We start from the raw sequence: 11,147 nt of genomic DNA on the forward strand, positions 1-11,147 counted from the left end.
AGCAGTGAGTGACAGAGAGCGCATTTTCTCGTCAATGAAAACTTGAGGTCATGGACGGATGGATAGACAGATGGACATGGCAAGCACAGTAGTGCATTTTTTCCATAAATGAGAAAATACACTAAAAACACTTTGCTTTGCCACTATGAGGGGGTGTGTCCCTTATTGCCCTGTCATGTGGAAATGGCTGCCATTTTTTTGGAATGAGCCATGCAAATTCAGTTAATCACCTATTTAAGCCAGCAAATGTGTGCTACTTTTTTATGTAAATAACATTTTTTAATAAGGCATACGGTATATTATTTTTGCTACAGACCTTAGCACAGATGCTTTACCAAAATCTCACTTTTCATGTGTCAATGATTTTTTAAGAGATAGTAAATGTGTGATTTCTTAACTTGCTTTATGTTACATAGATAGGAAAAATGTTAAACTTTACACCACTATATTAAGTTTTGCAATAATTCAATTAGTTTAGCTGCTACAATAATTCTACGCTGTTACCGGTGTCGCAATGCGGGTGAGATGAACTCGTTGCCTACTTGACTAACTTATTGGTAACAAAGAATGAGTTAAACTAGTATGATGACTAAAGGTTGGAAAGGAAAATGAAACACAAATACTGGTTCTAATAACTATTGGGATCTCATAAGTTGAAGTGACAGGAAAATGGCAGAATAAAGGAAAATGTGTAAAACTGATTAACTGAAACTGAACTAAAGATGACGCCAAGTAAAAATGCACACGGACCAATGAGTAAGATGCGCACCAATAACTGCTTCCAATACAAGTCAGTTAGGAGGTTTATAGGGTGCTTTAGAGCAAATCACTCAAGAGGTTAGGGACTAGGGAGAGCTTTCCAGCAAATCACTCGAGAGGTTAGGGACTAGGGAGCGTGGGACAGCAACTAATTCAGCACCACACTTTAGAATAGTTTTTGGCATAAATTTAGATAATCAATTACTGATCTAACCCTGACCTGAAAAGAATGAGAGTGATTTTAGTTGAATTAATAAAATGGTTAAACACTTCAATAGAAAACACACAGTAACGCACATAAGAGGGAAAAGGGCAACACATATAAGAGGGACAAGTGGGTGTGCTGCAAAGTAGCCTAAACCACCCCAACCAACAACGCAATGTTGTAGAACTGTGAACTGTCCCAATTACCCTCCCATCCCATATTACCTTGTTAGACGGTATGTCTTGAACTTCCTTGCAGGAGGTATGTATCCAAGATAGTCTGGGACATAAAGGAATTACTGGAAATTGGACTGCTGCCCATGCTACTAGGGATGCCCATTCTCATCACTGTCATGTCCAGGGAAAAGCTGATAAGACTTGCCCATGATAGGCTGGAATCAATCCTGCTAGATCATGTCAACAACATGGGCAAAGGCCACTTCCTCACACTCTTAAAAAACAAGGTTGGCTTCTGGCCTTGGGCCCATAATAATAAATGTACAGTTGAGGCTGCCCTAGCTTGTCTATGCACTGGCCATGCAGGTGTTAGGGCCCATTTAGCTTGCTTTAAGCTGTCTGATAGCCTCCTCTGTTCCTGTGGATCCCCTGAAACCATAGAGCATTTGCTGCTGAAAGTAGAAGTGTGTTAAATTTCGATTACAAGATTTGTAGCAGACAGACAGACAGACAGACAGACAAGAAGTGAAGTTAAAGAGAAGTGTTGTAAAAAAATATTCACCGTATTAAAAAATTTTACTTGCATAAAAGTTGCACCCAGGTGTTGGCTTGAAAACGTAATTGACAGATTTGGCCTATCTCATTAAAAAAAAAAATGGCGGTCATTTCCGCACGGCAGGGCTACTCGGGACACCCCCCTGGGGCTATTTGGGACACCCCCAAAAGCACATTTACAGTAGAACCTCAGTTAGCAAAGGCTGCAGTTAAGAAAAAAATTGATTATAAACAAAGTATATTGATTACATTTACCTCGCTGAGCGAAAAAAAATTCACTTATCGTCACACAAATTACAAGCCGTCCTGTAAGCTTACAGATACAGAAAAAATGCTATAATGCTGCTGATATGAAGCTTGCAGTGAACAAGGTTGTTGTAAATGCTCAATGGCATGTTCATGTATATGGTAATATCACCTCAATAATACAGTAATATCCCATCAATAATAGGGTACCGTCAACTGGGGGATTGGGCCATGTTCATAATGATGGCCAAAGTGGGGTCATAAAGGGTCATAAACGGTGGCCAAAGTCACTCAGGCGTTTATGACCTGGTTTACAACCCTGGCGTTTATGACCCCGGCGTTTACGACCCCGCGTTTACGACCCCAGCATGAATCAAAAACTTGGCCAAAGTCACCCCTGTTGACAGTAATTAATGTTTATAGTAATATCATATCAATGAATGAAAAACTAGTAAAATCACAGAAAATGTAATTTATTCTACCACTACATCCTCTACAATGAAAGAGGAGGACTTCAGAGTACTGTTAGTAATTGATGAATATGCTCTGCATGCTTCAAATATTTTAAAATGAAGTTTTATTCCCAGTGTCCTGAGTAGCCCCGTTCGACGGGGCTACTCAGGACACTTTTTTTTGCTTCTGGCACCTTACGAATAGCATATGAAATTTTTTTGAAGATGCCATTCGATAGCCCTCGCAAAGAGCTATAAAATGAGCCTAAACTTGTTTATGAAATGTTTCATCGTAAGAAGTTATTAACAAAAAACGCTCAAAACCGTCCCGAGTAGCCCCAGTTGACCGTAGGGGGCCTTTTTTTCTCATTTGCATAATAAGAGTACAACTGTGCCTTAGCTATCGAGTCCAAAGAAGCTCCAGGCTGCCCCCTCCCCAGGCTGGACCTTCAGTAACTTATACAACCCCATGTGAGGCGCTGATTAGGGTATGGATATTACAACTAACTGGGCTGGTAATGCACTGTAAATCTGGTTATCTCTAAAGCCAATGCTCAATTTTGGATCCCCTATGCCTATTCTGTACCTAAACATTCAGCCATGTTTTCATAAACCATGTTTTTCTTATTTTATTCATTTTTTTCTCTCCAATTTATTTATTTTTTTTTTCATTTGTTATTGTTCTTTGTGCCATTATTATTCTTATTGTACTATTGGTGTTTGGTTTTTTCAGGTTTACAGATTTTCAGATGTGACATGACAATTAGATGCAAACTAAACCCTGTTTATGCAAGGGGCTGCATGGACCAGTATCCAGTGCTCCTATAAAAAGAAATAAGAAAGAAAGAAAAAGAAGTCTTAAAAGAATGATTAGGGATCATAAAGCTTCCAGGCCTTTGTTAGCAATGTATCCATGGGGACCAGGTCGAATTATACAAATATACTCATAGTGTCTATAAGATTCTGGAAGCACTATTGGAATATGAAATAGAAACTAACACCAGTGTCCATATTTATGAACTTGAAAACTGCTGTGCAACTAAACTATGAAAAAAAAATTTCTTATCTTTTTGGGTCAGTAACATGTGAGATAGAATCCTTGCTGAAGTCAATGCTACTTCACCTGAAGATATTACATTATATTTTTAGCTATGTGTTGATGAGCATCACAGTGTGTAAACATTGTGGCAAATGAACATAATTGCATTTGAACATTTGCTGTTGGCAAAACATTTCAATAAATTAATTAGAGATTGCTTGTGTCTGACCCCACTTCAATTGTGACTTATCCTGTGGGTCCCAGCGCAACTTTTGGTTCAGTCACATTATTTAATTATTCATTAGTAGGTACTACATGATTGTTGATGATTTTGGTTGTGTCTTACCCGATCTGATTGAAGTTCATTTTGGCACGTTTTACATGGTTTCTGTTGTGAAGACTGAAGAGTGAGTGCTATGGTGGCTAATGTTTATTTGCTGTAAACTGTTTTATATGTGATTGATAAGAGTTCTTCTTTCAAGGCTGCCTAACCAAAATTAAAATTTATTTATGAATTTTTTACAGAAATTTTACTTTGAAAGCTATTTAAATCTGAAATTCCCTAGTTTCACATGTTTTGGTATAAAAATGTATTTAATTACTAGATTTTTACCTTTGCCAAGATTAATTTCATCTCAAACTCTTGTATTGTCATTCACCAGAGAAGGTAAGTAGTAAATTGCATTACCTATATATTACTAGAGATTACCAAATTTGCCCACCGAGTAAGAAACAGCAAAATAATGAAGTATTTTGGTCTTTAGTGAACACAAGCTTGCATTTTTGTGTGTAATGGATGACAGCATGAGTACCTACCAAAAAATTATCATCATCCAAAATCTGTCAAAGTGACTCTTACAGACAGTGTACCTACTCCCAAAGTTATATATCTTATTTCATTTTTGAAGGAATTGCATATGATTACCATAGAATCATTACGGTAGTGTTTGTTGAATAATTAATTATTGCCGTTTACCCTATCCTGTTTTCATTCATGTTAGTTGCTCTAGGCTCATCTTTACATGTTATCTTTATTGATGCTTTTGTCAATGATATTTTAAGCATCTATTTTCTAACAATTTTCATTGATTTATTTATAAATGTATTGGGCTTTAATTAGTTTATCATTCTAATAATGCACTCAAGCGGTTGGCTTCAGTTTCAGTTTTGCCTCTACAAATCTAAATTATTACCTTATTTTCTCTCACATTATAACAATTATTACATCACATTTTAATGATCACTCCATTTCAGGTGCCAGTTGCCGACAGCTGCATTGTCAACCTTCTCAAGGGAGGAACCTTTTCCCTCAGAGTGGTCTGATCTGTCCTCCTCTAAGGCCTCTTCTAGCACCAACATCACATCCACAGATTTCCATCACCAGACATGGAACAAACTTTTTCAACAAATGTAAGTGTCTCTTGCCTTTTACAGTGTTGACAGTTGATCAGAGCTGGCATGTATGTGAAATGAGCATCTTCTTTGTTTTTCTCTGATTGACATGACCTGTTCTTTCTCACTGTGAAGAATTGAATAGATAATTTCAAGAGGAAATTTTATGGGTGCAGTATAAAGAAAGTTCTCAGTTTGGTGTTTATTTAAAATTTAATGTTGTTAATGACTGAAAAAAAAATTATTTTGTCACAAGGTGAGAAATTTAAGGTTTTATTTACATCAGAATGTTTTTAATTATTCTGTATTTCCAGTACCTGCACAGAAGCTATGGAAAGGCGTTATAAGCGTTAGTAAGCATGGAGCCCAGAAGGGTCGAGGCAGAGGTGCTGGGCGCAAGCTTGCCAAAGATCTCAATAGAGGACAAGTCATTGGTGTTGGTAAGTTGGTTTATCATACAATAGATGCATATTTTCTATCAATAAGATGGTCAATATATTTCTACTTGCTATTGGTAACTTATTAAAGCTGATGTTTATAACATGATGTTTTAAGAATACGTTTTGTGCTCAATCAGACTTGAGTCATATCATCATTCCTGGTTAATATCTTTGTGTTTCCAACTCAGTCTTTAAGATTTTGTGGCTGAGAGTCCTCAGGTCACACGCTCACTCAACATGTTGAAACAATTTTTCCCTTTTTATCATTATTGACTAAATTACCTGGGTCGTGAGTACTGTCGTGCTTAATTGTTCCAACATAGTTTAAAAGCACATTGATTACATACACAAAGGTGCAGCAAAACCTTTGTTGACAACAATAATTCATTCTAGAAAAGTTGACGTTATCGGAAATATTCATTGACCAAATAATTTCCCCCATCAGAAACAATAGAAACAGAAATAATTTGTTCCCAGTCATTCTTGACTTGCTTATGTATGAAAGATGCAGGCTATATAAGTATATTTATTAAATGAGAACAGTTATAAATGGAGCTAAATAAACATAAAAACATTTAGTAAACATAAAGAGACATGGTTTTGACTATGATGTGATGGCATGACTGGCTGGAGTGGTAAGGAGGAGGGGAAGAAAAGGATGAATTATTGCATGGAGGAGGAATCTCCCGCCAAAAGAACATCAGGACCTGTATCCTCTGGGGTTGATTATCTTCTCTGTCACTTTGAGGTTGAGGGAAAAATATATTCAGTGTTTGTTGCTTTTGCCTATTTTTGTAACACTTTTTCGTAATAGGACATCACATAGTTAAAAAAACAAGTTTTGGCTCCTCTAACCTACTGCACTACTATCACCCTTAAGCTTCTTTGGAGGCATGACTGAGGGCTATAATTATTCAAAAAGCACAAAATCTCTACTATATATGATGGGTGTGGACCGATAAAGATTACGAACGTCTGACCAAAGCAAAATCTTCTGCAGGAGTGAGCATCATGTCTTGTAAGCTGGGTTACGTTCCTGTTCATGAAGCATTAGTTCTTTGTTAACTTAAATTTTGTTTGTTAGCAGGGATAAATTTTTATTGAAATTCTTGGTCCTTACCAAAGACCTTCACTAACCAAGGTTCTACTGTAATTTTCAAGTGATATTTTTGCTTTTAAACTATCCCATTAAATATTAAATCAAGTATGGATACGTTTTTTACTTGTCAAGTTGTATAAGAAAAACTAATTTCTATTTGGCAATGATATTGGTTTTAATATGCTAAAAATGTTTGTTGATAACTCTTGATACTTGTTAATCTTGTTGATGATGTATCAGGTGCTGTTAACATGGTATGGCCTGGCTTAAATGCACCCATAATCCGAGGGCAAGAGGTGGTGCAGCAACAGATGCTAGGTCCTGACCCTGATCGACACCGCAAGCTCCTGGAGATCAGAGACAAGATGGGACGAGTACGCTTCAGGAAGGTCAATCCGCTCGAGAGAGGCTGGACAGGCACCAAAATGGGTGGCAAAAAGATAGGGCCCCCTGACCCTGTGGGAAATGGTTAGTGAAAAAAATGCAAACCACCAGCTTGATATTTTATTTCATCATCTAAATTTATAGATAGACTGAAAGGTATAGAGATCGATTTCAAATTATTTCATCAGATAATGTATCTGGTCCAGGTGATATTCTTACTATTCTCACTCCTAATTTTCAAAATACAAGTTTGATGCAAAAGTATGTTCATTATATCTTGCTAGATTTGCTATTTTTACTCTGCGCAACTAGTTTTGGAGTGAATGGAATCAGAACCTTGTAACTGTTGAATTTATCTCTGACCTACCTAAAACCTAATACCTAATGATATCTTGTAAAAGTAGTTCATTTTCTGAACCTGATAAGCAACGAAATATTCCATGGATAATTTTATTTATGAAAATAATGACAATTGATATTCCCAACAGACAGCTTGTACCTACACCTACTAAGACTTGATATTCCTTGCAGACAGCTAATACCAGAACTTACTAAAATTCGATATACGTATCCTTCATCATACAGCTTGTACCTACATCCAATAAGATTAGGTATACCCAACATAGAGCTTGTACCCACATCAATAAGATTTGATATTCCCAACACACAGCTTGTACCTAAAACTACTGAGAGTTAATATTCGTTACAATACAGCTTGTACCTACACCTAGTAAGATTTGATATTGCCAACAGACAGCTTGTACCTACACCTAATAAGATTTGATATGCCCAACAGACAGCTTGTACCTAAAACTAGTAAGAGTTTATATTCGTTACAGACAGCTTGTACCTACACATTTGTACCAAAGTCAACATTTTTTACAGATACTTTTGAAGGGTTCGAGTCGGTGGTTCTAGAGTACAAGGTTGTGTCGCACATGCGTGGCGACGGCGGCAAGTTCCGGCGTGTAAGCGTCTTGTCGGTGACGGGAGACGGCATGGGATTGGCTGGGTTTGCTCTCGCCAGAGCCCCCGCCCCCAACACCGCCCTCTCCATGTCCAAGAACAGGGCTGGCCAGCGGCTCATCAAAATCCCTCTCTATAATAACCATACCAGTCAGTAGAAAATCTTTTGCCACTTCTATCATTTTTAACCCTGCAATGCAAGTTTGGAATAAATTTTATTTGTTGATGCTACTTGCAGTTCTGCACCAACTTCATTTCACTAACAACTTCTGGCGTTGCCATTGCTGTCATGATCCTTTGTGATATGATTAAGACTCTTTGAGTAATTCGATTCTCTTCGCTCTGCTTTGAATTTGTGTTATGGCATTTATTTCTCGCCTTTCAGCCTGCACTCTGGTTCTGATTTTGCTAAATTCACTCAAGACCTGATAAGGAATTCCATTTCTGTTGCATTAATTAGCCTTCTCCGCGCGTGAGCAAGAGTGCTCGGTAAACTTCGGTAAATCAAAAAATATCGGAATTAAATTTGCGAAGAAATGATAACATGGTTAACCAAAATTTGTGAAAGCACCTAGATTGAGTCAAAAACCATAAATTGTGACAGACATCTTAATTTTTGTACGTATGTAGTGTTGGTGACAGACAGTCAAACATGACCCTAACTTCATTCACTAAGTTTACTATCATAAGCTTTTGTAACGTGCAGTTCTTCACGACTTCCACTCGCAGTCCGGCATCACAGAAGTGTTCGTGCGGAAGATGCCTGAGGGTCACGGTCTCGTGTGTCACCGCGCCCTCAAGGCGGCGTGTGAGATAATCGGCATCAAGGACTTGCACGTTTATATTAAAGGCCCCAAAAACGTGCGCGAGGTTGTCAAGGCTTTCTTCCTGGGACTTATGAAACAGGTTTGAACGTTGATCCTTACGACAATTGTCAATTTGCAGGTTACGGAAGCTTATCATATAACCATTTTGATTATAAAATTTGTATGATAGACTGTATCGTTATTAGAAACTAATTTGTTTCAACCAGTGCTCATTTCTGCTTTCGCCTTTTCATGCCTGTGTACGGCATTTTACTCATATTTTTATTGATAAAAACAATTTTGCTGTTTTGTACACTTATTTCTCATCGCGTATATAACTGAAGAATAAAATGATTTAAATTTGCGCTGAACGAGCTAGCATCGTTAAATCAGTATATACAGTAAGTGTAATTATGATGTGTTCAGTGTCTGATTTTTCCCAGTAACCTCGAGTTACCAGTATAAACTTGATCAATTCAATATCCCTTGGCTGCTGGACAGAAAAGCTACCAGCAGCTGGCAGAGGAGAAGGGTCTGCACGTGGTGGAGCTGCGTAAGGAGCAGTTCAACTACCCCAAGGTTCTCGCATCGCCCGTCCACGCCCCCCTCAGAACCTTGTCAGATATTCCGCCTAACGAAAATCTTGACTTCAGCACGGTAACTACATCATGTTTATTGCCTATAGGTTTATAATATATAATATTATGGGAGCTTAGAAATCATCACGCATAAATATTGCGTTCATATTAGTCAATTATTTCAATTAGAGCTTATTTGGTATTGTACATATCGTTCCCTCTTTAATTCTGCGGTGTATACGAGAGTGAGGACGGTTACCATGGTTGGATGGTACTGCACTCTTGCCCCGTTGATACGGCCATCGTTCTGATCCATTATCAATCCTGTATATATTTGAATGCAGAGCTGTTGAATTCTAGTTCATCGATCGAAAGATTGAGATCTTTGTTGATTTCACACGTCAAATAATTTTGATTGAATGTGAATGAAATCATTAAAGGACTTGCAACACTGACCTAGTAGGAAAAAATTAATTATGGCTGTGTTCGTTTGCTTGACCGCCATCAATACTGAAGGTATCTCGAGTTACCATGCCTTTAGGTGCAATAGCATAAACCAGTAACCCCACCGATAACGTATCGGCGAACAAGGAACTCAACCATTATTATTTCACTTTGATGGGTGCAGAAAAGAATTGAAGTATATTAATGATAAATTATACCGTATCCAGTACGTGATGGGAGACCGAGTGATGTTGAAGCCTGTCGAGGAGCCCTCGAGCATCTTGCCACTGCTGCCCAAGAAAGGACGGCAACCCGAAGGACGGGAGACTTTCTTGCGCAAGTACAAAGAGCGTCGCAACTTCAGGCGGGTCAGTGAACTAACTAATGAGTAAACTGGTAAATGTTTCCGTCCTCTTCTAAGATGTTGTTAAATTTTGTTTTTAGATGCACCAGTTTTTATGCGTAGCTTTTTCTAAATGCGGTTCTTTTTATTTGTCTGTCTGTTTGTCTGTCTGTCTGCTACAAATCTTGTAATCTTAATTTAATACACTTCTACTTATCCTATCGATCTGAAATTTTGCACACTTGTGTAAAGTCGGAGACAATGCATGAATCAAATGTCAAAATAAAAGATTTTAAAAATTAAAAAAAAAAATTTTTCAATATTAAAAAAATTGAAAAAATAATTTTGTCAGCTCCAAATCTTATAACTGATATCTGACACACTTTTATCCGTCTGATTGATCTGAAATTTTGCACACTTGTGTGGAGTCAGAGGCAATACAGGAATCAATTAATAGAATAAATAATTTTGAAAAAAATTAATATATTAAAAAATTTATATATTAAAAAAAATTGAAAAACTAACTTTTTTAAAATTCGAAAATTAAATGAGAAATTCATTGTACATTTGTAAGATTGGAGACACTGGATTCTTTGGAAGTGTTGTCTTTAAAAATTAATTTTTAAACGCATATTAATTTGTTATGATTTGAATAACAAAATTTATTTTATTAGCTGAATTTATCGCTCGTTTCTTTTTTTTTTTTTTGCCAGAGCGGCAACACATGTTAGTCTCATCCCGTTTCTACGAGACCAATAGGTTACTTTTGAGCCATGCAGATTTTTTTATTATGGCTTGGTGTACATTTATATGAATTATTTATATGAACGTGTCCTTGAACAGGCGCTGATAGATCTCATCACTGAGTACGGAGATGAGCGGAGTTTCCTGGCCAAGCAGTACCCAGAAGCCTGGAAGAACTACGGCCGGCGCAACTGGAACAACGACAGCGACGACGATGAATAATATGTTACTAACGTTTGCTTCATGTACCGTTATGAATGGTTGTCCTATGATTGCACATAGTATTTTTTCTTTACATGCTGCGCAGTCAAATTTCTGCATTCTAAGTGAATGCTGTACATTTTTTATTCTGTACAGTTATCATTTATTGCTAATTCAAGTTGAAACACAAATAAAGTGAACGTTTGTTTCCAGAGAATGATCTTTGTACATTTATGGATGCCACCTTATTTGGAAGTGGAGTCTTGACTACCATTATCTCTGGGATGTAATCCGTCAAAACCTTCATTTGACCGCTCA

The 11,147-nt window shown here is 37.3% G+C and overlaps 1 protein-coding gene across 1 annotated transcript; it reads left to right on the forward strand.

The window, feature by feature from the left end:
• The first annotated feature begins 3,955 nt into the window (after positions 1–3,955).
• On the forward strand, positions 3,956–11,043 carry LOC108683453 (28S ribosomal protein S5, mitochondrial). Its single transcript, XM_018172765.1, has 9 exons — positions 3,956–4,099; positions 4,687–4,842; positions 5,139–5,264; positions 6,604–6,831; positions 7,633–7,863; positions 8,420–8,619; positions 9,021–9,176; positions 9,769–9,909; positions 10,728–11,043. Exons 1-9 carry the CDS (start codon positions 4,021–4,023, stop codon positions 10,848–10,850), a joined length of 1,440 nt encoding a protein of 479 aa, XP_018028254.1. The 5' UTR covers positions 3,956–4,020; the 3' UTR covers positions 10,851–11,043.
• The last annotated feature ends 104 nt before the right edge of the window (positions 11,044–11,147 follow it).

This window comes from Hyalella azteca, unplaced genomic scaffold (assembly GCF_000764305.2).
Source record: "Hyalella azteca isolate HAZT.00-mixed unplaced genomic scaffold, Hazt_2.0.2 contig4679, whole genome shotgun sequence".
Lineage (NCBI taxonomy): Eukaryota > Metazoa > Arthropoda > Malacostraca > Amphipoda > Hyalellidae > Hyalella > Hyalella azteca.